This window comes from Diorhabda carinulata, chromosome 4, assembly GCF_026250575.1.
Source record: "Diorhabda carinulata isolate Delta chromosome 4, icDioCari1.1, whole genome shotgun sequence".
Taxonomy (NCBI): domain Eukaryota; kingdom Metazoa; phylum Arthropoda; class Insecta; order Coleoptera; family Chrysomelidae; genus Diorhabda; species Diorhabda carinulata.
The window spans coordinates 29,227,416-29,252,479 of record NC_079463.1 but is presented as its reverse complement, the minus strand read 5'-3'; the positions used below and the strand labels follow the sequence as shown (position 1 = coordinate 29,252,479).

Below are 25,064 nucleotides of genomic sequence, written 5' to 3'. Positions count from 1 at the left end.
TGGTAAAAAATGGATCTGGTATAATTGTAGTCATTAACTTTTTTAATAAACTATCGAAAAACGGGATTGTACGGTTACACTTGGGACAAACTGTATTGAAAATGTGATAAATATAACGTTCAATGAAATGATCAAATTGTCTTTGATATTTTAATGATTCTGTTACTTTTTACGATATTTTAATATTTTATCGGTAAATCTCTAATCTCTTAGTTATTGTTTGGGCTAAGTTTATAAAAATATCACATTATCAATTAATTAATTGAAATTATTCATATACATTGGTCAAAAATATAAATTTGTCAATGTGTGAGTAGAATAAAAGAGCTTCTTAAGTAATGGTATACTCGCTGAAGGAAGTGGCGTCACCTGTCATTTATTTGCTTCATATGTTATTCATATGTTCTATATAATCAACCATCTATTAAAAAGGGGATGTGGAAAGAAAAAACATCGAATAAAATAACGTATTTAATCACTGGACAAAAATGTATAAAACTTACAAATCTTTAAAATACTTTAGAAAAAAAATATTCACCATGGTTTTCCTTAAAATATAAAAAATTAAAAGTTTATTTTAACAGTTATACAAAAAAAAATAAATAATACTGGCTATAAATCCAGATCCTAGTTAAAATCAGACCTAAAAACTAATTTTTTTTTAAACTTAACTAATAGTTTGTACCTTGTATTATTTAACTAAATAAAATGAACAACTATATCGGGAATTACGTCAGCAAACTGAATCTGTTAATCTTGTTCCTTCCAATCATCAAAATAAAATATATGAACAAAAAAAATAGAAACAAACAATGGAACAACTTCCAGAAACCAAGAATTTTGGATATACCTAAATAACTAGGGCAACAAACCACGGAATAGTTTATAAGAGGAAAATGCGAAAGCTGTGGCAGAGAGAATTACAATAAACAAACACCCTGATAATAACACAGACTTCTGAGGTATATGTAAAGAAGAGGAAAACATCAAACAACACCTACATGCTAACCAAGAAATCCTAGGTTTTGCAAGAGTAATCGAAGTAAAAGATACAATCAAGTCATGATCTAAAACAAAATCTTTTAAAGGGAATATTGTACAAATGTTAATGAGTAAACAATTCCCAGTGGAAGCAAAACATACTTGGATCATATGTAAATATTTATATCAGTAAATATGCAGGCTAAACAAAATGAGAATATACAAAATTTTGATTAGAATCCTATTACCTTGGAAATTGTGACCACAGGAAATACAAGATACAGTTAAATGTATGAAGGAGGATATTCCTCAACAAAAATTAATAAAGAGAGACTTGCAAGAAATAAACTTCAAACAAAAGAAAACACCGAAGCAATGGAAAGAGTAGATAGAAACATCCATCATAAGAATGGATGAAAACCGACTAGTAGAACTTGCAAGGGACAATGAGCCAACAAAAAATGAAATACAAAAAAAACATAGAAGCAAAGGAAAGAGTATTGGACTTCTTCTTCATGAAACATATATCAACTAGAAGATGTACGATACAGAAATTTACAAAGTAAGAATTGATGAATACCAAGTTATAAAGCTTTTAAGAAATGATGAAAAAATACCCAAAAAAACATTAAAGTAATTAAAAGAGTACCAGACTTCTTCTTCACGCGATCATATATCAAATATAAGATGCATTTAAATATATGATATAGAAACATCAAACAATTGAAACGTATGAAGACTGTCTTATAAAACTTCCATCCGACAAGAAACAAAACACAAGAAAAAATATTTAAGCAATGGAAAGAGTACTAGAATTCTTCAGAGAAGATCATTTATTACATACAAAATCTTTTTAAATATATACAATAAAACATTCCGGGATAAAAATGGATAAAGACTAAAGAATAAAGCTCGCAAGAGACAATGATCCAACAAGAAAATAAACACAAGAAAAAACATCGACTTTCTTCTATTCCGAAGGGGCTTTATTTGGCAAAATAAGAATAGCCAAAGACTGACTGAGATAATGATCTAACAAAAGACTGATCCCAAAACAACTTTGAGCAATGGAAGGGGTGCTAGACTTCTTCATAAGATCATGTATCTAATAGCAGAATAGACATAAAAACAATGGATGAGGACTGACTTGTATAACTTACAAGGGACAATGATTCAACAAAAAATGAAATACAAGAAAAAATATAAAAGCAAAAGAAAAAATATCAGTCTTATTTATCATATCATATATCAAATAGAAGATGTAGTTGAATATATATAATATGGAAACTTCCAAGATAAGAATGTATGAAGACTGACTAGTAAAACTTGCAAGAAACAATGAAATGACACGAAAAAATAAAAAAATAGTCGAAGCATTGAAAAGAGTACTAGACTTCTTCTTCATAATACCACTTATCTAATAGTAGATATAATTGAATATATAAGACATAGAACCTTTTTAAAAATTAATGGATGAGGACTGTCTTGACTAAATCAAATAAGTAAAATATGTAATTAAATAGATACGTTATAGAAATTTCTAAAATAAAAATGGATGAAAACTGACTCGTAGAACTTGCAATAAATATTGATCCAACAAGAAACAAAAACACCAGAAAAAAAGATCGAAGCAATGAAAAAAGTACTAGACTTCTTCACAAGATCTCACAGAATATGTTTTTGAGTAGATAAAATAAAAGATTCCTGAATAAAAATGGATAATGACTAAAATGTAAAACATGCAAGAGATAATGATCCGACAAACAGATAAACACAAGAAAAATATTGAAATTCTATTCTGGAGAGGATTTATTTAGCAAAATAGGCAATATTGCCTACTGGTTTGAAAAACCATTTACAAATGAAGATGATTGGTAGGTGTTACTAGTGAGAAAATAGTTTAATATATAAAAATAAGAGAGGTATGTAACATGTAAGCTTCACTATTAGAATAATAAATATTTTTAAAACTTATAACTAATAAAACTCTAAAATGGCCGATTTGGATATACATTAATTCAGAATTGAAAACTGCCTTAGCATTTGTCACCAGAAGTAAACAAGGCATTAAACTAATTCACTAATAGTGTTCAAGTATTCGAGGATCTGGGTTATTAAGGCAACTTATTCACTATTAATATATGTAAAAATTGTTAGTTCCAAAATAAATTTGAGCAAATATTTTGCCATCGTCAGTTGGTGAACTGAAAGCTATATCAAAATTATCTAAAGTATACCCAAAAATAAAATTCCTCCTTAAAACATCCATCATTTTTGTAGCTATTCCTTGTTTTCTATTATTTACTGATACCCAAATTCTCGGTACTCCGCATTTGATTGGATATTTTTCTTCGGAACAAACATCAACTTCACTTTCAATGGGAGAAAGTAATTTGTATCCTTCAGATTTGCTAGTAGCAACGAGACATCCTACGATTATCTTCTTTTTTATGTACAAAAATGCCTTAAAAAATTAAATACATATTAGAAAAAAATCCTTTGTTGTTTGTTTCAAACTTACCTGACAATTATCAAGGGAAAAATCCATATTATAGCATCCCATTTCTCGATTAATGATCTCCATCAAATCACCGACTTTTTTCCACCATATTTTTGAGTCACCTGGTACAATATGTATTATCCTACTATCATCTTGAAGATTGAGTACAATTCTCTCCTTCTTCCATCCCTAAGTGGTAAAAATAAATAACAAGAAACTTTTTGATAAGAAAATAATGGAATTATTGATCTAGAAATAGCATTTTCAAGTAACCATCTGGAAAGTACCTATTTTCCGAATGCTTTTTTGGCCTAGTCCAGAAAGTGAAATATTTCAACCTGGTTCCAAATCACAAATTTGCATCTTACACAAATAACTCAACCATAAAACATGAGTTAATCAAGAGTTTCTTCTCTGTATATCAGCGTTTCTTGACATACAAGACTTTAGCAAAGTCAGGCACGAATGTTTTCTATCTCATTTATCAAATCCATCACATCTTAAGTACCGTCAATTTAAATCTGGAGTACTTTTGCTAACATGTCTCAGAAATAGTAATTTTCATTCAAAATTGTTAACACTAACAAATTTTATTAAGTTAATTTCACAAATTGAATAATTAGATGTACTCAACTTTACATAATACATTAATATCAATAAAACATAGAGTATTAGAGCATACAAGATACAAAACTTAAGGATCAAAATATGAGCTGGTTAACCAATAGAAGATCGAAACATACGGTAGAAAACAAATTACTGCAGTCATTCTATTTTTATGTTCAATGAAGTCTCATATGTCTTGAACCAAACCCTAAACACATTAATTTGTCGAGATAAACTATTCAACTCATTGCCAGATGCACTTAAGTTCAGAAGATCTTCATGTAGGCAAAACCAATAGAATCAAATAGTTATCTAATATATATACTTATTATTTCATCAAAATGAACAGTCCAATAATGATAAATTTCAAGAATTATTGAAATGAATACTTAAAGCACAATTTACAATAACTACATCAACACTCAAAATTACACATCTGGTTATTTAAGACGGATATGAGATATATGGAAGGTTCAAACAATTTCATCACGTCAAGCTTTATTTCGTTATGATGGACAGTGTAATTGTGAGTGATCTTGCAATGGTATGTCTTCAGTATGAATATCAATAACAATTCAAGAAATTCCAACTTAGACGGATATTTACCATTGAATTATCAATTATCTACTATGAATCATTATGATTAACTTTATATCATATATAATTATCTAAGCTACTAATTTAATAAAAAAATATAATTACTCACAGGAAATCGTAAAACATGTTGAGCAGTATGGTAGTTCAAATGCATCATTTCATCATTGGGATCTCCCATATGATACACAATATTGCATTCATTGCATTGGGTCATTCCAAATTTTTTCTGGCCGGCATCCAGAAGCATCTGAGATGGTGGTAGCTTTTTCAACTTTTTATCTGCATTAACAGTTTTTTCAGTATTTTTCGGCTTCAATTTTGCAGTTTGTGGATAAAAAACTGGGAAGAGTTTATCATTTTTCTCCAAATTTGAAGTGTTATTTATTCCATCTAAAATTGGATTCAAATTTCTGCATCTTTTAGGAGAATTCAAGGCCAAGCCAGAAGTAACATCACACATGTGTGAAATTGGGGACAGTATTAGATCGGCAGCATTATTTGGCTGGTGGAGAAGTATAGAGTTTTCAGAAGCGATTACTGAATTATGAGCTTGAAGAACAATTGTATTTTTTTCGGGAACAGATTCTTCTTCTAGGGAACATATGATTTCTTCAATATTTGTATTCAATGTCTCTGATTCATCTTCAATTAAGTCGTCTGAACAATTTAAATTGAAACTATTGATCCTATTTTGATTTTTTTGTTTGTTTTTGTTAATCAAAGATAACTTTCCATGGTCCATTTCTAACTGAAGAGATTTATTCATCTTAACTACACCTTTACCTCTTGAAAATTTAAAAAATTTTCTGCTTGGATCTGGTACAGGATCTGGACTTAAGGCACGTTTTCTTGAATCTTTAATTTCGGCTGTAGTAATTTGCTTGGATAAATCATTAGCAGGTGTAATTTGTCTAAATTGTAACACTTCTGGAACATTATTTTCTTTATTTTCAATCAGCTTAGGGGCCAATGCAGAATTTTGAACTTGCTTAAGAGATTCAATGTAGTCTGAAATTGCATTGCATTCAGAAACACTCAACTTTTTCTGTACTGATCTAGTTTTATGTAATTTCTTTGGTTTAGGTCGCTTAATTTTATGATGAACCCCTGCATTGATTTGACCAATTTTTTTACGTGAACGAATTTTTTGATTCTTTGTAAATACAACAGATGATCTGGATACATCACGTTTCTTTTCTGTACTTTTGTCCATTGACTCTGTTTTAGGATAAAATAATGTTGTAGGAAGTGCAAAATCTACTTCAGGAAATAAGGTAGTTCGTACACGAGAGGATTTTGGATCAAGTTTGATCTGTTTACTTTGTTCAGGAGAATTATCAGGTGATATCTTTCTTTTACTGGGTACTTCCGAGGAATCTAAAAGAGATTTACGTGAAAGTTTGGGTAATTTTGTATTGGTATTAGAGGAATCATGTGGTGTTTTGAGTTTAATAGATGTAGGGGATGTTTGAGGGGTTTCAGATAAATGAGCTTTTCTGTAAAGCGGACTGAGATATAGAGGAGGTACAGCCTCCTGAGAATCATCAGTCTGTAATATTCCTAAGATATCGTACTCTCCAACTGTATCTTCAAATTCTTCATCATTTTTACTCTGTTTTGAAGCTAGAGGTGTAAAATCCCCAAGTTCAAAGCTAGTGTCAAAATTTAGAGGACTTATATGTCCTAAGTCAGAATCTGACTCAGAGTCTGTAATTTCAGAAGGAAATAATGATCTCCTTCTATTAGAAGACGGATGAGAGTTGTTAAAATATGAGGATTCTTCTGTAACATGTTTGAGATTCATTTTATGCTGCAAATTAGTTTATTTTAAAACAGACTTATTAAAAAACCATAAATATAACATACCTTTACATTCGCTCTTCACTTTTCAAATGTTATAGTCAATTTTTATTTCATCACTGTGCCACCAATCCAAGAAAACATTGTTCCAACTGAGATTTCTTGCCTCCTTTATGTTACTGGCGCCAAATGTCATTTCTTTTTCAACGGCCATCTGTTCGAACCATAGGCGTAGTAAGAAGGGTCACAATTTAAAAATAACATATCAGAGCTTATTGCTATTGTTTATTCATTACATTCATCGAAAATTTCTCAAATTGCATTTATAGAATTTATATATGTAGAAACCCTACATGTAATATTAGATCAATCAAACGTATTGAAATGACTAATTACATGAAGCAAAAAAGCCAATAAAAAGAAGAAGAAGAAAGTACAACAATGACAATTAGATGAAAAATTAGTTTGTGTATAAAATATACCTATCAAAGAGGTTAAGTATAAAAAAGAATTTAAAAATACTGTAACTTTGAAAAAGTTAATATGGGTGATCGATACAATATTCACAGCCAGTTAGAACATCTGCAATCCAAATATATAGGTACAGGCCATGCCGATACAACAAAATACGAATGGTTAGTTAATCAACACAGAGATAGTTTTTCAAGCTATTTGGGACATCCTGATTTGATCAATTATATCGCTATTTGTGAAAATGAGGCAAAGGCTCGAGTCAAGTTCAATCTCATGGAAAAGATGTTACAGCCTTGTGGACCCCCTCCAGATAAACCCGAAGATTAAATGTTGGAAATTTGTTTCATAATCCAAATTATAATCAGGTTTCTTATTTTAAATTTATCAGCCGAATAAATTTTTCATAAGTAATATAAAATTATTCGTTTATTTTCATAAAATCCTACAAGAAAATTTGAAAAATGTTTGTCATATAAATTAAGGTATATTTAAATAAACTAGGGTGGTATTGATGTATATTTTTTTCTTTTTGTGAAATTTTTGTATATAATCAATTTTTATTTACATGGATCATAACAAATTATTAGAATTTATATTGAAAACTTAGTTTTATGAAATTTAAGATTAATTAAACAATTGAATTTCTATTAATATGATATGAAAAAATATTCATCAATTTGTGTCAAGGGTCAGAAGCAATGTCTTACTTTTCAAGTCAAAAATATATATCATAAAATGAATTGTTTGTATGTTTACCACAATTAAGCTACAAAAAGTGAAAAGCAAATAATAAATATTATAAAAACCCAGTAGATCTCTATATATACATTTCTAAATAATTATTAAAGCTTCCAAATGACTTTGAAGTTGATCGCGATCAGACAAAGTAGACGACTTTTGTTTTATAATTTGTGGTGGTCTATCAATATTCAGTAAGTGCCAAAATTGTATCTTGAAATTTTATTTACCTATACCATATAGTTGCATTAATGACTAGCTAATTTTTCTTTGAGTGTCCTCTCTTTCTCCTTCCTCCAGTATCATTTCCACAATTCTCCATTGTTGCATTCTGGCCATTTATCCTAACCGTCTTGCTCTATTTGTGTTATTTTTGGCTTCTTGTATATCATTATCAATTCTCTTTCATATATGAAACTACTAGTTTTACAATTGTTTCATATGCTTTGATTTTTACCACCTTTGAATGGTTTTTGTTTTCAATATTTTTGGTAGTTATCCCACCATTGTGTTACCTTTCAGAATTCTTATCTATCGAATTTTCTTATCCTAGATTTGTAGATGAAACCGGTATTTATTGATAATTGAATTGATAAACGTTTTCTAAATTAGTCTTCATTGTTTTGTCTTCATTTATTTGCCAAATTTTTTTGCTTCATACACAATTTACTAACAACCTTTTCCATTTCTCTCTTCAATACGTCTCTAACATCAGCATTGTGCTTTGTGGTGAAAAAAGTGCTTTTTATATTTTTTCTTTTCAACTGTTATTTTGTATTAGTTCAATTGTAAATAGTTGGCCAACTGTTAATCACCTTGCTTTCAAACCTCCTTGCTATTACTCTAATTCGCCATACTTCCTCAACATATTTCTTATTACTTTGGCGATTACTTCATATAGTAATGTGATGCCTATAATTGGACTTATTAGTGCCTTCCTCCTTATATCTAGAATTTGCTGCCTACTCTTGTTACTCCACCATTATTTATAATTTCTAATAAGATTCCATTTATAATTGAGTATACTTCCTCTTCTGTTGGAGTTCCTTCTTCATTTTGATCCCCTGTCTAGTTTGTCCTTTGAATCTTCTAGAAGCTATCCTACTTTGTTTCTACAATAATTCGTTCTTGTCTAATGGTGTCTTGATTTCTTCACTTTTCACTTCACTATTTGTTCTGTTTTTATAAGAGCGTTTTGCAATTTTTATCTCCTTGTCGTCTCTAATCATTATTACCTTATTTCTGTCTTTGATGTTTTCCTTGCAATAATCATCAAACCATTCTTATCTTTCCCAGGAAAATTTTCGCTGCTTCTACAATTTCCTTTTGAATATCTCCTCTTTCTTTTTTAACATTTCCTCTTGTAAATTTAACATAGTACCTTGGAGTGTTCTATAATATTACTCCATTAAACTTTTCGAAGATCTCATTTGTTGTTTCCATATCGTTTTATTCTATTTGGGGGGCATAAGTATAATGCTTATAATGAAGAACAATGGATTTAATAAAAAACATTTTTTATTTTTACATAACTAAATTTTTTTAAAATTGATTGATAAACTACTATGATTACATATTCAACGAACAAAACTAAAACATGTATAAATTCTATAAACAATTTTGGAGCAAAAACTGACCATATAAACAGATGATACCTAAATAAGAAAGTTACAATAGAAATTACGAATAAAATATACAATCTGTGACAAAACAGTAAGGAAAAGACATGTCTTATTTCAATTTTACTAGTATGAAAAATTAGTAAATGACACAGGATTGGAAAAGCATATGTATGACATAAGACCTGTCCTACTACAACAATAGGTAAATATTCTGATAACCCTGTATATCCAATAGATACATCAATACTAGCTAAACTGTTGCTATGTCCTTGTGCAAAATATAATGCATTACCTAACAATACATGATACAATACCACATTTTCAGTGGAATGAAAATGTTTGGAAAAATGCAAGCTGGAAAGGACACAATATGGTACCAAAATCACATTATACGGTTTCAAAAGTAACGAAATAATTAAAATCCAAACAACTAATTTCGAATAAGAAAATATAAGTTGAAGGAAAATAAGTAACCAAATAATTCTACCTAACACAAAATTAGATTCATTTTGTTTTAATATAAAAATAAGGATTACAACTAAGAAGCTGATAACTAATTTTCTACGTTTGCATATAAAATATTGTACCAAAAAAACTAAACTCAAACTAAATGCATGTAATGTTTGGTATACTAGAAGATTTTCATCTTTTAAAAACCAATCTGATGTATCGGGATAGTTGGCCCATTTATCACCTGTAGAATTTAAAGTTCGCAGTAATCTAAAACTTACTAGACAAACCAGACTGATTAGAATCTTGCACAAACTTTTCGTTTTCGAAAAATATAAAATCTGAAAATTCATCAACAAAACGTGTACGAAATACCAGAACTGGTGTTCTTCTTCTATAAAACTTGATGATAAGAAGGTAATAGGATGACAAACAATAGCAATCAAAAAAAAATTTATAATATTATGAGTGAAACTACTAACAACTAAAATAATACTTCTGATATTGTTTAATAAAATTAAATTCAAAATAATAAACATTATAAAAGAGACAATTTTCAAACTATCTCCAATAATAAATTGAATAAAAATTATAGATAACATTAGAATTTTATTAACGTGGAATTTGTCGATTTGTTTTAAACAAAAAAATGATACAAAGAAACTTAATAATGTATTTATCATGATTAGTAAAGCGATAAATAAAGAAATTAAGTTCTGTTTTGCAGACGATTGCGCTAAATTATTGTTAACCACATTTAAATATATTTCAAATAAATTAACAGCTTTTAACGCATCACTTTGATTTGCTTTAATCAAAAACTCTAAATAGTAAGCAGTAGCATCCTTATAAAGGTCATCGCAACAAAAATCTTTTTGTTTTAGTAAAAAACTGTTATAGTACAATGCATAGAGATACTTTTCTAAATTAGTCATTAACAAGCTTTTATGTATTTTACCAATTGCTAACGAAGGAATTGGTAAACCTAATAACACTGCTAAATTAACAGGTATATCACCCTGGTTAATTGAGTTGTTTTTGCAATTATGACCAATAATAACTAAAGGAACATGAGTTTCATAAAACGTTGAGCCCCCATGTCCACCACTATCTTTCATGCCATGATCCCCAGTAACCATTAGAAGAGCATTTTCATTAGTAGACAATATTGTTTCAGATATTTTATGAACAATATCATCCATCTCTTTTAGTTTGGGAGCAATAAATGATGAAAATGGTCCATAAACATGTCCTATGTGGTCTAATCCTGAAAAACGTTATTAAAAAAATCCATGTGTTACGAAAAAATGTTGTACTTCACCTAAATAGTGTAGAATCATAATATCCCAATCATCATTTGCCAATTCAATATATACATTTCTAGTAACATTATCATCAACTTCATTAAAATCTCGAACAAAAAATGATGTAGTGCCTTCAAACCTAGAAAATTTGTTTGGAAACAGTTTTAACCAGGTATCATCTCCATAAAACACGATTTTCTTTCCACTTTTTAAAGCTGAATGTATTATACTATCTTCTAAAATCTCGGTACTAGCCAGATTCATTACAATATCTGTAAATTGAGGTATATTTCCTACTGTTATTGCTTTTATTCGTGGAAGAGTAACTGTTGGTATTTCTACTTTGATTTTATTAAAACACCCATGAAGTTGCATTAATTTCGTCGTTTTAGGCATGTAATTTGTATCTACGAAATCCAATCTAAGGGCATCTATTATTACTAAGACTGTTTTCGAGATATTTGTGCTATAAAAGGTTTGTCCATTTAACGAGAAATTATTTACGTAACTTGGAGGATCATTGTTTATTTTTATAAATGGTGTTGACACGGGGAAAAAACCATAAATAAACAATGAAGCACTTAATACAATCAAAATATAGTGCAATAACATGTTTGAACTAAAAACATTTTTTATATTTTGTTTATTTAGTTTTACAGGTTATGTGAAAAATGTTATATATATTATATATTATTCTACTTCTTTCACAATAACTTTACTTTGTCAGTAACCAGCAAACAGTTAAGAATTTTATTAATTATATGGATGTTTAAGGAAATTATGTCTGGTATTAATTGTGAATGTATAATAATATTTTACTTAACAATTCTTGTGGGAAGAAATCAAAATTTATAATTAATAGTAGGAGTGTTTCGGTAACTGGGAAACAAATTCAAATAGTTTGAAGTTTGATCAATAAAAAATAGATATCAAGACGTTGGAGTTGAAAATATATTAAAATGGACAGCATTTTATTACCAAATGAAATTGAATTATATGTCGATACGATGCAAAAACAAAAAATGGATAACTTGGGCACTTATCAGTGAGCATTCTTTATTTTTTTGTAACATTACTGTATAGCGAAATTATTACAAGGCTTGTTAAAGATAATGTAATGAAAAATTTATTTATTGTATTCGGAATGAGTCTCGGTTTCATTTATCCCATAATTAATATTAATTTATATATAATGTTTAGTCCACAGAAAATGGTGAAATTCATTATAATTAGAGACAAGCAAATGGCCAAATATATTGTTCTTTTCATAACCTAAAAAACATGTATTTTTAATTTGGAGGGAAAATATAATGTTGATTTTAAAATGTAAATTTGAGCGGGAAATTTAAACTGGTTTGATTATACCAATCACGGGCACGCAGAAAATTGTATTAAAATTAGAAGCAAGCGATCAAAATAAGAAAAATATTATTTAAAAAAAAACGTTTGTTCACCAGGAGTAATCATAATTTTCTGTTTCTAACCTGAAAGGCATATATTGTAAGTTTGGGAGAAAGTATTTACATAATTGTTTCAAATTAGCGGCAAATTTAAATTAGAATGACAATGCCAACCATAGGCGTAGATATATTTTCTTAAGTTGAAACACATCTTAAAAAACAAAACTTTTTTTTATACCACATTTCATAAAAAGATGGATTGAGTGGCATCAACGCTTACAAAAACTAAATCAACAAGCATTAATAGAAGCGTCCTCGTTAAAAGAAGAACATGTAAAGGAAACTTTGGTTTGTTGCGGAAAGGCAAGTTATTCTTTTCCATTAAGATCATTTTAGTTATTATATAACCATTACAGGCACCTCTACTAGTTCACGAAGCTATATTGATCAGTATTTGGAAACAGAAGGTTTTTCCGGAATTGCTAAAATTAGAACCTCAGCCGGAAAATACGTTCATAGCGTATTCTATATTATACCATGAAGCGGTATGCGTTGCTTTGTTGGAGCTCGTTCTCTTCCACCCAAATTGTTGCGAAACTCTGGATGACACTTCGGCTGATTTGCTGGAATACTCATGTGCGAATGTTTCCCAATTACTGACAACGAAACACCAGGAATCAAGTTTGAATGAAAAATCAGGAAACCAATTAATGCGGCAGAAAGGCAATTTAACATTCGAAATAGGTATGAAATCTCTCACCATTATAAGATATCTAGCTGAAAATTTAGAGAGACTACCAATCGCCGTGAAATCAAAGATGTTTGGGGATTACGATGTACCCGTTCTTTTCACCGAAATCATGTTGATTACACCTTGGTTGAAAGACGAGAAGGTGTACGTTGGAGGTAAATGGAAAAAAATGGATAACGAACAACTGAGTCCATATGAAGGACAGGTAAGTTTTGAGTTAACTATTTTATGTGGAGCTCCAAATATATGAAATTCCCTACGATGCAGTGGTACAGAATTAATATTAAGGTCCAATAAACATGAAGCAACTAAACTCAAAAGTGACTGTGAAGTCACCAATTGGTTTTCCACTGATTAGTGACATGTCTCTGCACACACAGCAGACTTTTTTTGGAATAAATAATAACAACATTACGTTGAATCAAACAATCCAGTCCAAACTTCTTTTGCAAATGTACAAACTAAACCAAGAATACCCTGAGGATGATCGACTCAATATAGAAGAGAGCAATTCGACCAGAATTGACCAGTAAATTAAACAGTTTACAACATAGTAGGAAAGTCGCTGACCATGGCAGATGCTTTTCCAAGCTGTATAACATAATCCCACCTAGAGCACAGTATTTGCAAGACATACTCTACAGACAGACGTGGGTCATGAACACCAAGTTGACCTACAGATGCCCAGAAGGTGGATTTAACGAGATCCCTTCATTTGGACGAATGCAAGCCAGTGGAATCAGTAACCAAGGCACGTCCTTCCCGAACACTACAACCTATAGAAGATCAATATGCATTGGCATCTCCACACGGCAGGCACCACTCGAATTACCTGAATGTAAAAAAGTTTAGTCTCTTGTGTAGAAACAAAAAAAATTGAATAAATGAAGTTAGTATCCTGTTAAAGAGTAAAGCTCATATTGTCGTTATTAGATTGAAAACAACCTTCTTCAATTGAAACCTTGTGAGGAGTTTTTTAAAACCGGTTTCAGACTGGTTGGCAACCTAACCAGTTGCTCCGTGTATAGTTTGCACTTGTGCGTAAAGAAACAAACTTTGAGAAGAAGTGCGTAAAGAAAATTATTATTAAGGTCATGTGGATCGACCATTATTAGCCATTAGTACAAATCTGGTCACTTTTTGGTGTTTCTAAAAGTCTTTCAAAACAGTGTCAATTATAATACTTGATAATTATATCAAATATTTTGTCATTAGTTCGTCAGTTTTTAAATCTTTGGTCGTACATTCCTTTTTCACATAAAAATTAGTGTCCATGAAGATATTTTATTAATTATGCATTCAAAACAATTCGCTTTTTTTAAATAAAATCATAGTGAAGTAATATATTTTAGATTTGGTTGACGTTACGGCAGCTGCTATTAGATCCAGAATGTTCCAATTATTATGCTCTCACTGATAAACATCGTAAGACTCTTTCGAAGCTTTTGCCATTGATGACACCATGTTTGTTAGATCAACTTTCACCACTAATCGAATTGAAATATTGGTTAGGTCAATTCAGTTTTATGGAAAATCCGTCATCAAAACCGAAACCTCTCCTTATAGAGACCGTATTGGAAATAAAGGAGAGTATTTTAAAGGAAAGCGGGAGAAAGTGGAAAAAAATCGCTCAAAATCAATTTGAAAGGATTTTTACTACAGATAGAGAAACATTGCAAGGTATTGCAGAAAGGTAATTATTATAAGTTATCTTCAACTAAGTTTTTTCTAGCAAATAATATCATTTAAAATGTAACATACAGCAAAGCACTTGAAGTTTAGATTAACAAAACACCTTTTTGTTTTTATCGTCAAATTCAGTTACCTAGCCAAAATTTTGCCAATGTTACCTTCAGGCAAGGTGATCATTTGTACTGTTTTTACCAATACGAGACTGGTTTTTTAAAACTTGCACTGGTTATACTGACAAAATCGCACAGAAAAAAGTCCATAGGTGATAAATCGGGACTACGTGGGGGCTAACATATGTCACCTCTCCTAGAGTTCGATTTGTCAAGAAAAATTTCACTAACTCTATCTATTGGACTAATGTGAAGTTGCTCCGTCCTGTTGGAATCATTTTCTTTGGTTACAATCATTCAAGTTTTGAAGTTCAAGCACGAAGAAGTCTTCTAACATTTGCACATAGCACTGTGAATTCGCTCTTTCATCTCTTTCCATACGGTGACTTTAGCAAATGTAAGGGTTTCTGATGTTTGTTTTGGATTGGTTACACTACAGTATCGGAAATTTTGCTTGTTGCCGTATCAAATAAGATGAAAATGAGCTTAATCCAAAAACAAGATGTTGGTAAACGTTGGAAAGCTCTCAATAATCTTGTTTTACAAAGTCAAGGTTCTGACTACAGTCTTGAGGCTTCAATTCTTGTACCAACTGAATTTTGTTAAAGGTGCAGCCCCAAATCTGTATATATAATGGAAAATAATAATTTAAAGCAACTGTACCCGAATAGAAATCAGACCAAGTAAAACTATCTACGTTTCAGACTGTTCTAAAAGACCTTGTACGCTCAGATTTTGGTTTAACCAGTATTGATATGGTCTCTTCTAAGATTCATTTTACAACCAGTCGAACGCCTGGCGTATCATTTAAGTGACTAACCTTGCAGAATTTTCTGCATGCTACAGTCGCCAAATTACCGTTTTTTGGACAACGGATGATCGGCTGCCAAAAAACGCTCCATTAGCGACTAAATATAATTGGTTTACTGGAAAATGAACCAAATGACCCAAAAATAGCTTGGATCATGTCAGCTGACATTCGAAAAGTAAATAATGACCTTATATGATACTTTCTACCCTAGCAGATAGATGCAATCAGCTGAAAGGTTGTTATAATTGTTTTTTTTTAATGTTTATAGTTATTAATTCCCAAAATATTGTTTTTATAAGATTAATTTTATGAACAGCATAATTGACATGTTTCTAGTTGAGTTGAGTATAAAAATGCACTCCCAGATCCTGATAATACATCAACAAAAGCCCAGGATAAAAACTTAAAATGGTAATCATCTAGATTAGGTTACACCCCTCCGATTTCGTTAAAATTGGATCAAATAATTGTAATAATTTTTCAGTGAATGTAATATTTAAATTAAATTAATAGTCTATAACATACTAAAATTTTAACTAAATCTGAAGGGTGTAACCTAATCTAGATAATTACCGATTAAATTTTTCATTTAATAAAATTGGACCTTTAAGCTATACCTATACAATGTTTAATCTGTGGTTTCAAAATAGCTAATAGTTACTACCTTGTAAAAACTTTCTTTTTCTGATAAAATTCTAGATTAACTGATGCTTATAATACAGAACTTTTGGAAAAGTTCGAAGCGACTGAAGAAGCCAAGTGTGCCAAATGTGGAAGAGACGCTATACAGAGATGTTCCCGTTGTCGTGCTGTTTGGTACTGCAACAAAGCTTGCCAGGTGGAACATTGGAATATTCATAAGGATGAATGTAATCCATAAAAGCATTTAACCAAGCGTGTTTCTCAATTTTTAAGTAATATAAAGTTATTTGTTTACTATTTATTTTAACCCTATTATAAATAAACAGAATAATTGATTTGTAATCAGATAATAATCAATACTGGAAGGATACTATAAATTACTTGATTTAGATACATAACATACAAGTTTTTGAAAGAATTAAGGGATTATTTGATATTAAATGAAAAACAGTACCGATTTTATCACTTTTTTAATTAAAAAAACCCTATTTTTTTACTTAGCATTCTTAAGGTATTCTTTAAGGACATCGAGAGCTGGTGAATCTTCTCCGTAATCCTAGAATATGAAAAAAAAATCTCAATATCAAATGATTTCCTTGTGAAAATTTTTTTTCAAGAAAATATTAATTCAGATGGCGTATCTCAGCATGTATTATAAATTGGGTAACCTCAGTAGAGGGAGCCGCCAATCAATCATCATAAAAAACATTGAGACTGGAAGTCTAAGCATCTATATATTTACTTTTTTCAAATAAAAAATCATCAATGAATTCAGAAGTTTATGAAAAATGGTTGAGTTAAATTCCATAATTCCACTAATAATTTGGAAAAATCGATTTTTTTGCATATTTTTAAAAATTAGACTCTTAAGAATGTCTCCTTGAACTGATTTTTAAAAATTCGCATTATTTCCGGAGATACAGTGGATTTTGTGACATAGTATCTAAGCTGGCCGAGTGGAACGAGTTATTCTACTGGGATTGGGTGCTTAGAAAATCTCTAAATGAATTAAAAACTCACCTGTGTGAAGTTTTCCAAGAATTTTTTTTTACAAAATCTGAACTTTTATAAAAAAATGTTAATAAAGGGGACATATAATGATATTATAACAGGCTACATAATTTTAACAATTGAAGATTGAGCGGACAAAAAATTGTCTTTTTGTACATATTCCCCTGAAGATCCAAAAAATGAAAATATATTATTCAACTATTACACAGGGAGTCTAGTAAAAATTGAAAATCAAACTCCCGTCTTTGTCCCAGTTGGTTTTCACATTTTCCAGGTAGAAATTTCATAAATGACACTTTTATGATGATGAGTATTTACTTTAGTAAACACAAGTATAACGAAACAAAGAAATTATTTTTTTAATTTAACTATTTCTTGCTCCACTGCTGCAAGATTTCTTTGAATCTTCAATGATTTTTTTCTCTTTTGTTTACAGTTTCTCTCTCTGTTTTCCTATTTTTTAGCAAACCTTGTGATTTTTATATTTTTTTGTGCTGCATATGAATTCTTCTTGGAGGATCATAGATTTTGAAATATCTACATTTTTCAATCAACCAATATTTTTGTAAAAAATCGTACACTAATCTTCGGCCTATAAATGATTCTTCTTTTAAATTTGCAACCAAAATCTCCTTATCGACAGAAAATCCTCTCTCTGCTGTCACATTGCAATGAGAAATTATTAAAAGTTGTCAAATCACCAGTTTTTTCCAGTTCCTAGACACCCAGTTCACCTAAGTAGAAAACAACCAAAAATTGTGATTTATTTTTATAACGCCAAAAAAAACAGTTATTTGAGCGCTGCACTGATGCATGAAAAATACTAAAGTGAAATTTTTATTGTTAATAGGTTACTCATTTAGTATCCTTTGTAATAGTTAAAGAAAATTTGTAAAAATTTTAGGGTTTCAATTTCAAAATGAACCATTAGGTGAACTTTGCAATAATTAAATAATTTGTACTTATTTTTTGAGTCTTTGGTTTTCAGAATCGTGACATATGTACAAAAACACATGTTTTATCCAATTTATCTTCAATTTCTGGTAGTAAAATTATATAGCCTGTTATAACGTCATTATATGTCCCCTCTATAAAACTTTTTTCACAAAACTTCAGTTTATTTTATAAAAAAATATTAATGGTAGAAGCCCTTGGAAAACTTCATACAAGTTCAAAATGTTGATATCAATCAATAGCACAAAGTTATATTTGATGTATTTGTAATGAATAATCAAATATTAAACATTTAAAACTAATATAAAACGTGAAAAAATCCTTAATAAAACTCACCTTAATCACGACGCAGGAACATCCAACAACTTTTCTCGCTTTACCAGTATTGTCGATTTTACATAGACCCGACCATTCTCCTAGTTTCTTATTGTTGTCTACTTTAATAAGGGGAATTTGGTGATCAGAACATAATGCAGAAACCAATTTTTTATACATTGGCTCATCACAATTTTCCGCTAAAACACATAATACTGCCTGCCTTTTGTCTAAAACTTTAGCAGCCTCATGTAAACCATGTACTACTCCATCGTGGATTAATGCAGTTTTCAAGACTTCTTGAAGAGCTTGGTTTACGTCCATTGGACCCCCAGATTGTACTGGAGGTAATGAGGGTGCATCATCACTAAAACAAGGTTCACTTAGTTTCACAGATTAAACACCTTATGGGTATTTTCTGTTATATTTTCTCAGATGGCGAATATCAGCACAAAATTATTTTCAATTTGGGTAACCTCAGAAGAGGGAGCCGCCAAAAATCATCACGAAATTTTATATGTAAATAAAACTATAAGGTCAAATACTCACACTTCAACATCAGACATTTTAGTTGTTAGCCTGCAAAAAATAAGAAATATATATATAATAGTGTGAAGATATTCGTCCTCAATATTGTTAAAATTAATTTCCTCACACCGATCACTATTATTTATCCATATTTAAAGAGATAAAAATTAAGACTGAAAAAATACACATACCTTGCTTTGCGGACAATCGAAAAAGAAAGGTGACAGTTGACATATGACAAATATACAAAAAAGAAGTAGTGGCGCTTATTTTAGTGGGTCAAAAATTGACCTGTTAATGATTAATATTTAAGCAATTATAAATATAAATAAAACCAAAATAAATAAGGTCAAGAAAAATATTTAGTTTAGTAGGAAATGATACTAACTTCAATAAGGAGTTTAATAAAAAATTCATAAATAGTAAGAGCATCACAGTATAGAATTAAGTGCCTGCTTATTTATGTGGCTGAGTTTTCCAATAAGCGTTCATGAATACCATTTTTAAAACGAAAATATAGTTTTGAAGGGACTATAGCCCTTTCATTTAGGAACTCACCTCAGAATCAATTGCTTGACACTGTTGACAATGATGTCAGATGTCAGCATGAGATTAATATTAGGTTAGAATGTAGGCGTAAATCAATTAATAACTACAAACGAATTAAATATAAATTCACGTATCAATTTTAATTCTTAAATAAATATGGCAGAAGCAACTATTCAGGAAGGTTTTCTCTGTCCTATTTGTCACAAAGATTTACGATCAGCAAACAATTTAATAACCCATTTCCAAGATTTACATTCTGAAGATAAAGATCTCCTTACCTCTATTAAAGGTAGCCAATATATTTATCAAATATAATGAGTTAATTGTACCATCTAATAATTCAATTCAAGTTAATAGTGTATTATATATTCCATTTTACATTTATTTGGAAATGAACAATTTCAGCATTAATATAACTAATATTTTAGAAATTTATGGGAAAGTGAAGAAAAAAATTTTAACTGTAGATGACCAAGACATTGAAAACTTTAGAAAAGAAATCTCTTTACAGGAAAAGTATTATTTAGAATATAGTGAACCACAAGACCCCGGACCAACTGTGAGCCACACAGATTATTTTAAATCGATAAGAAGAGATAGGTTAGATCATAAAACAGCTGAAACCAATAAATTAATAATAAGATTAGATAGATTATTACGAGTATATGCACCAGATAGAAAACAACATGAACAGGAATTAGTTGCTTGGTTAGATGGTTCAACAGTTTCTAGGTGTCCTTCTTGTGCTTCGTCATTTAACATAACTAGAAGACAACATCATTGTAGATTATGTGGAAGTATTATGTGCAATTCTTGTTCATATTTTCTATCATATGAAACTGCCCGTAAGTTTTAATGTATGTACATTCAAAATATAACAAAAAAAGCTAAAAAAGTCCTATGAATGTCTCATTTGTTTTTATTTTGATGATTGATAAGAAAATATAGTCGATACATTTTTTATTGATTTATGTGCATATTTACAATTACATCAAGAAAAAGTATCAAGTAAATGTGTTGGATCTAATTGGCTTGGAAGGAAAGAATACATCGATGCTACTCCTTAATTACCAGTTTTTCATTGTTATATATGTTCATGAGACCAGGTTCTGTGTAGTATTTTGATACCTAGACCATTTGTGAATAGTTCTGCTATTAGTCTGTTATTGTGGTTTTCTATTTATTGGCTGTACCATTCAGTCATGGTCACTTTTCTGGGGTGGTTGACACCAGTGTTATATTGTCGACTATTGAATCGTCACTTGTAGCTATCATAGCTACATCATCAGCAAATGAGGCTATTTTGATGTTCTTGGTTTCTGGTATATCTGAAGATTATAACGGGAAGAGTAGTGGTTAGGTTCCAGGACACTTTTCTGGGTAACACCAGCTTTGATGGGATAGGAGTCAGATTACTGGGGGGATAATTGGTAGGCAGCTTTCTAATTTAATAGTATGCTATAACTTGTCAAAAGACTGAAAGGAATAAAGCATTACAAAACCTCTTATCTTCTTTTTGTTATTTCATTTATTAGCCTGTGAACATGCTGGGTTGTAGAGTAATGTTTTCTCTGTCTGACTTCTAGCTTGTTCTATTTTTGAGTGGAAAACTTCCATAGAACAATTTGTAGAAAAATATTACCAGTAGTTTCCAACACTATAATCGACTAAGCTTATGGTGCAACTTGCAGGCAATATTTTACTTGATAATTTGAGAAACATTATTAAGAGATCATGTTGAAATTTACTATTATTGTGTCTAAATTGCATACATATGGAACTGACTATTTATTAAAAGCATGTGTATTAGGTAGTTAAAAGACTTGGAATTAATGATACATTATTTTACTATTTTTATAATGTATTAAAACTTTTTTAGAAACCATTATAACACCTTTAAATAGCGGAGGACCTAAGGAACCTAATCCTAACAAGGAAACTGATAGTTTAAGGATATGTTACCATTGTTTGGATATGTTAGATAGTAGAAGAAGAGTTCAAATCGATCAAGTTTTGCAACCTATTATTTGCCAATTATATTCACATTTACAAAATATGAAATCTCAAGTTGAATCATCAACTGATATGTATATGAAGGTAAAGATGCGAATTTAAGTTGAAAGTTACGTTGTTAGGAAGTAGCATATATCTACATATTTTAAAATACCCTCAGTTTCCTCAGATATTCAAGTTATTAATCATTATTGGGCACTTTCAAACATCTGGGTTCTAATTTTAAATGTTGAGTATATAGTGTTCTTCTTTTGAAGGGATTAGATGTTTTTGCGTTTTTATAATGATGGGAATGCTACCAGATCGTATCTAAGAGTGAGTTTCTTGTACCTTCTTGCTTCCAAAGTTTCGAAAATAAAATTTTATAAGTTTAAAATGAAATTTTATTAAAAATGAAAAAATGCTACAAAAGGAAAAAATGTTCTAGATCCTAATCTGAATCTAGAATGGGGCCCGTTCGCCAACTTAATTGTAAGGCACTTTCTCTACTCTAGAACTCCTTATGCTCTTTCGAGCCTCAAAGTATTGGGGTTTTAGTTTTAATTCTCCATTTATCCATGAAAGAAAAAAATAATTGTCATATGTTATCATTATTACAAAAAATACCTTCAGTAAGCAAGATCTGATTTCTTTTGATCATGTATCCTTTCTATCCATATTTCAACGGATAATGTTTATAAAAATAATGTCAAAGGGTATAAGTAGACAACACATAATGTTTTATTACTAATATATTGGATGCTAATGATCAGGATCAAAATGAAACAAACATACTTGTATCATTTTGATTCTGATCTTAGATGTTTTTTGACTTCATAATTTCATCACATCATAGATGGCAATTGATATAAGAAAATCACTTGTTTCCCTTTGCCATTAACCAAAGTAGGTATTCATATACCAAAATAAGTATTTATTTTTCTTAAAAAGTGCACTTGTACCCTTTTGTATCGAATCCCTTTATATAATCTTTCGCTTTTTGTGTTTTGTACATCTTTCCCAATTTTTTCTGTTCTATATATATTTAGTGTCTCTCTGACATGTTTAATTTTTCTTACTATCAATTAGTTGACGCTTGTCTGCATTTATTATTTATATATTATTGTTTGCTTTTACCAAAACTTCTTTGTGGTACTATTTCCAGGTATACAACTCTATAATATCCGGTGAAACGACATATATCCTACAAGACCTGCAATCTCTTAGAACAACAATAGCAGATAAAGCACAAATGATCGATACAATTAGCAAAAAAATAGCTTCACTTTCCGTAGATCCTTCCACGCCAAAAGCAATGTTATTACAAAATAATATTCGAAAAGCTACATCAATGTATATAAAAGATTATTTATTAACTCTTCCAGCTCCACCAACTCTACAAGAAATCGAAAAAATAAGATATGAAAGGTAAATTGAGAAAAAAATTGCTTTGTCTATGTGCATCTCAAATTCTTAATATTTTTTAGGTCTTCGAAAGCGGTGGAAGATGATGATATTCCAGTAAAAAATACCAATATAAAGAAAGTAACTGTCACCACAGGTTGGTCTCCGGCTAACGTGAAAAACGATGTCACGGTAACTGAGGAAGAAGATCCTCTTCTAGAACAAATATCTATCGTTACGAGCTATATTAAACAAGCTAGGGAAAACCAAAGGTTCGAAGAAGTTGCCTCTCTACAAGAAAATCTCAATATGTTGAAGGAAATGTATAGAAAACAACATTATAAGAACTTATAATCGAGATGATTACTTTAATTTATTCATTCCAATAAATTATTTGGTATTGGCACAAACTATAATATCGTTTTTTGTCTAAATATTTTATTCACCTAGTGCAAAATGCGGCTCCAGAGCCGCATCTAGCTCTACGGCTCCTAAGTGCGGCTCTAGTACAATTATCTACATATGGTCCAATAATATTTCCATCTTATTTGGTAAAATTGAAAATCGAAAACATATGTTGATTTTTTTTGAGTTATAAGATAATTAGGAAAAGGAAACTTAATTTTTTCAATGTTAGATAACATTCAAGAAGAAACTTCCCCAAAAAAATAATTCCTCTATTGATAAACACAATTTTAAAATGATAATTTTAAAGGTTTCAGGAATTTGAAAACAGCAGAGCAACTTTAGTATTTGTCAAAAATCCTCTAAATACTACAAAAACCAAGTTGAAATTTTCTCTTTTTGAAATTGACATTGGTAACTTTGAAATACAATTGGTGGATTTTAAAACAAGGAAAACTTTGCTAGATTATGAGCGTTTTCGTATTGGAAATGTGACAAAATTAAATACCAAAGTGTACTAACTTTAATATATTCCGAGCTTTCGAATACTTTGTATTCATTATCTGGGACTGAAATTATGGTCAAGTACAATAAAAATATATGTGTAACAATAATAAAATTTACTTATCAATTTATTTGGAATATATTAAAGTTTATACACTTCGGTGTTTATTTTGCTCTCATTATGTGATATCATTCCATTAATAATCCTTTATTCAAGAGCATATAATGGAAACAAATATTCACAATTGAGGGGTATAGATGCAAAACTCACATTCTCCGCTTTTGGAAACTTTAGGGTAAAAGCCAAAAACTGTAATTATTATAATTTTTTATAATTTGTGGTAAACAAACGAAGCAATTTCATTGGAACTTTCTTGGTATTCGTTTTCTGTAAATCAAAGTTTTGGCAGTGGTAGGTGTTTTTCACAGTCATAACTGAATATTAAGACATTAGGATTTGTACACTTCAGTGCTTCATAAAATGCCTTGGCCCTCAACTTGTGCATCGTTTCTCAACGATTTGTTGTTTTTCCGGACCTGGGCTTACATGCTTAAGTCTTTCATCCAACATTTAGGTGTATACTTGGAAAGGAAAAATATCAGCTTCTATTTATACAAGCCTAATAATATTTTTCTTGATTCTAGTTGTTTAGAAATTATTGACCTTTTTTACAACCAATGCATCATTTACAATTTACTAGCCTACAAGCAATAAGCTAAGATTGGTTCTAACATTGTTGAAATTAATTTTTGTTAGTTCAAATTGGTCATTTTTAATGAGCATGAACATACCCAATAATAATTTGGCCTCAAAAACCTACTTTTATAAGATAGTGCTAACAATGGTGCCAATAATATTCATTTTCTCGTTCGAGACACACTATACTGCGCATGAAGCATGCGCAGAACTAACTGAAACACCCG

The 25,064-nt window shown here is 30.1% G+C and overlaps 6 protein-coding genes across 6 annotated transcripts; 3 read left to right on the top strand and 3 right to left on the bottom strand.

Annotated features, from left to right (window-relative positions):
• Window positions 1-458: 458 nt before the first annotated feature.
• Window positions 459-6,847, bottom strand: LOC130892819 (N-acetyltransferase ESCO2). The gene is made up of 4 exons (XM_057798464.1): window positions 6,551-6,847; window positions 4,794-6,494; window positions 3,503-3,670; window positions 459-3,445 (listed from the first exon to the last, which is right to left on the bottom strand). Exons 2-4 carry the CDS (start codon window positions 6,486-6,488, stop codon window positions 3,116-3,118), a joined length of 2,193 nt encoding a protein of 730 aa, XP_057654447.1. The 5' UTR covers window positions 6,489-6,494; window positions 6,551-6,847; the 3' UTR covers window positions 459-3,115.
• A 75-nt stretch (window positions 6,848-6,922) lies between these two features.
• LOC130892551 (splicing factor 3B subunit 5) lies at window positions 6,923-7,376 on the top strand. The gene has a single exon (XM_057798009.1). It carries the CDS (start codon window positions 7,028-7,030, stop codon window positions 7,283-7,285), a length of 258 nt encoding a protein of 85 aa, XP_057653992.1. The 5' UTR covers window positions 6,923-7,027; the 3' UTR covers window positions 7,286-7,376.
• Window positions 7,377-9,196: 1,820 nt separating this feature from the next.
• Window positions 9,197-11,772, bottom strand: LOC130892272 (GPI ethanolamine phosphate transferase 2). The gene is made up of 2 exons (XM_057797553.1): window positions 11,090-11,772; window positions 9,197-11,035 (listed from the first exon to the last, which is right to left on the bottom strand). Exons 1-2 carry the CDS (start codon window positions 11,682-11,684, stop codon window positions 9,198-9,200), a joined length of 2,433 nt encoding a protein of 810 aa, XP_057653536.1. The 5' UTR covers window positions 11,685-11,772; the 3' UTR covers window position 9,197.
• Window positions 11,773-11,952: 180 nt separating this feature from the next.
• Window positions 11,953-16,918, top strand: LOC130892960 (zinc finger MYND domain-containing protein 10). The gene is made up of 5 exons (XM_057798713.1): window positions 11,953-12,117; window positions 12,727-12,835; window positions 12,889-13,428; window positions 14,576-14,916; window positions 16,536-16,918. Exons 1-5 carry the CDS (start codon window positions 12,032-12,034, stop codon window positions 16,714-16,716), a joined length of 1,257 nt encoding a protein of 418 aa, XP_057654696.1. The 5' UTR covers window positions 11,953-12,031; the 3' UTR covers window positions 16,717-16,918.
• Window positions 16,919-16,931: 13 nt separating this feature from the next.
• Window positions 16,932-19,515, bottom strand: LOC130892961 (40S ribosomal protein S12). Its single transcript, XM_057798714.1, has 4 exons — window positions 19,478-19,515; window positions 19,308-19,337; window positions 18,780-19,125; window positions 16,932-17,034 (listed from the first exon to the last, which is right to left on the bottom strand). Exons 2-4 carry the CDS (start codon window positions 19,322-19,324, stop codon window positions 16,972-16,974), a joined length of 426 nt encoding a protein of 141 aa, XP_057654697.1. The 5' UTR covers window positions 19,325-19,337; window positions 19,478-19,515; the 3' UTR covers window positions 16,932-16,971.
• Window positions 19,516-19,886: 371 nt separating this feature from the next.
• Window positions 19,887-23,647, top strand: LOC130892285 (rabenosyn-5). Its single transcript, XM_057797634.1, has 5 exons — window positions 19,887-20,124; window positions 20,264-20,680; window positions 21,715-21,932; window positions 22,993-23,255; window positions 23,315-23,647. Exons 1-5 carry the CDS (start codon window positions 19,992-19,994, stop codon window positions 23,583-23,585), a joined length of 1,302 nt encoding a protein of 433 aa, XP_057653617.1. The 5' UTR covers window positions 19,887-19,991; the 3' UTR covers window positions 23,586-23,647.
• The last annotated feature ends 1,417 nt before the right edge of the window (window positions 23,648-25,064 follow it).

Coding starts and splice junctions, on each gene's coding strand:
- LOC130892819 (XM_057798464.1), bottom strand. CDS start 6,488: ATGAATCTCAAACATGTTACAGAAGAATCCTCATATTTTAACAACTCT. Junction 3,671..4,793: donor AACATGTTTTACGATTTCCT/GTGAGTAATTAT, acceptor TTTACCACTTAG/GGATGGAAGAAGGAGAGAAT. Junction 3,446..3,502: donor TTTCCCTTGATAATTGTCAG/GTAAGTTTGAAA, acceptor TAATTTTTTAAG/GCATTTTTGTACATAAAAAA.
- LOC130892961 (XM_057798714.1), bottom strand. Junction 17,035..18,779: donor GTTCCTGCGTCGTGATTAAG/GTGAGTTTTATT, acceptor TTCATATTCTAG/GATTACGGAGAAGATTCACC.
- LOC130892272 (XM_057797553.1), bottom strand. CDS start 11,684: ATGTTATTGCACTATATTTTGATTGTATTAAGTGCTTCATTGTTTATT. Junction 11,036..11,089: donor TATGATTCTACACTATTTAG/GTGAAGTACAAC, acceptor AACGTTTTTCAG/GATTAGACCACATAGGACAT.
- LOC130892285 (XM_057797634.1), top strand. CDS start 19,992: ATGGCAGAAGCAACTATTCAGGAAGGTTTTCTCTGTCCTATTTGTCAC. Junction 20,125..20,263: donor TCTCCTTACCTCTATTAAAG/GTAGCCAATATA, acceptor CTAATATTTTAG/AAATTTATGGGAAAGTGAAG. Junction 21,933..22,992: donor CAACTGATATGTATATGAAG/GTAAAGATGCGA, acceptor TACTATTTCCAG/GTATACAACTCTATAATATC.
- LOC130892960 (XM_057798713.1), top strand. CDS start 12,032: ATGGACAGCATTTTATTACCAAATGAAATTGAATTATATGTCGATACG. Junction 12,118..12,726: donor GATAACTTGGGCACTTATCA/GTGAGCATTCTT, acceptor TTTCATAAAAAG/ATGGATTGAGTGGCATCAAC. Junction 13,429..14,575: donor TGAGTCCATATGAAGGACAG/GTAAGTTTTGAG, acceptor AATATATTTTAG/ATTTGGTTGACGTTACGGCA.
- LOC130892551 (XM_057798009.1), top strand. CDS start 7,028: ATGGGTGATCGATACAATATTCACAGCCAGTTAGAACATCTGCAATCC.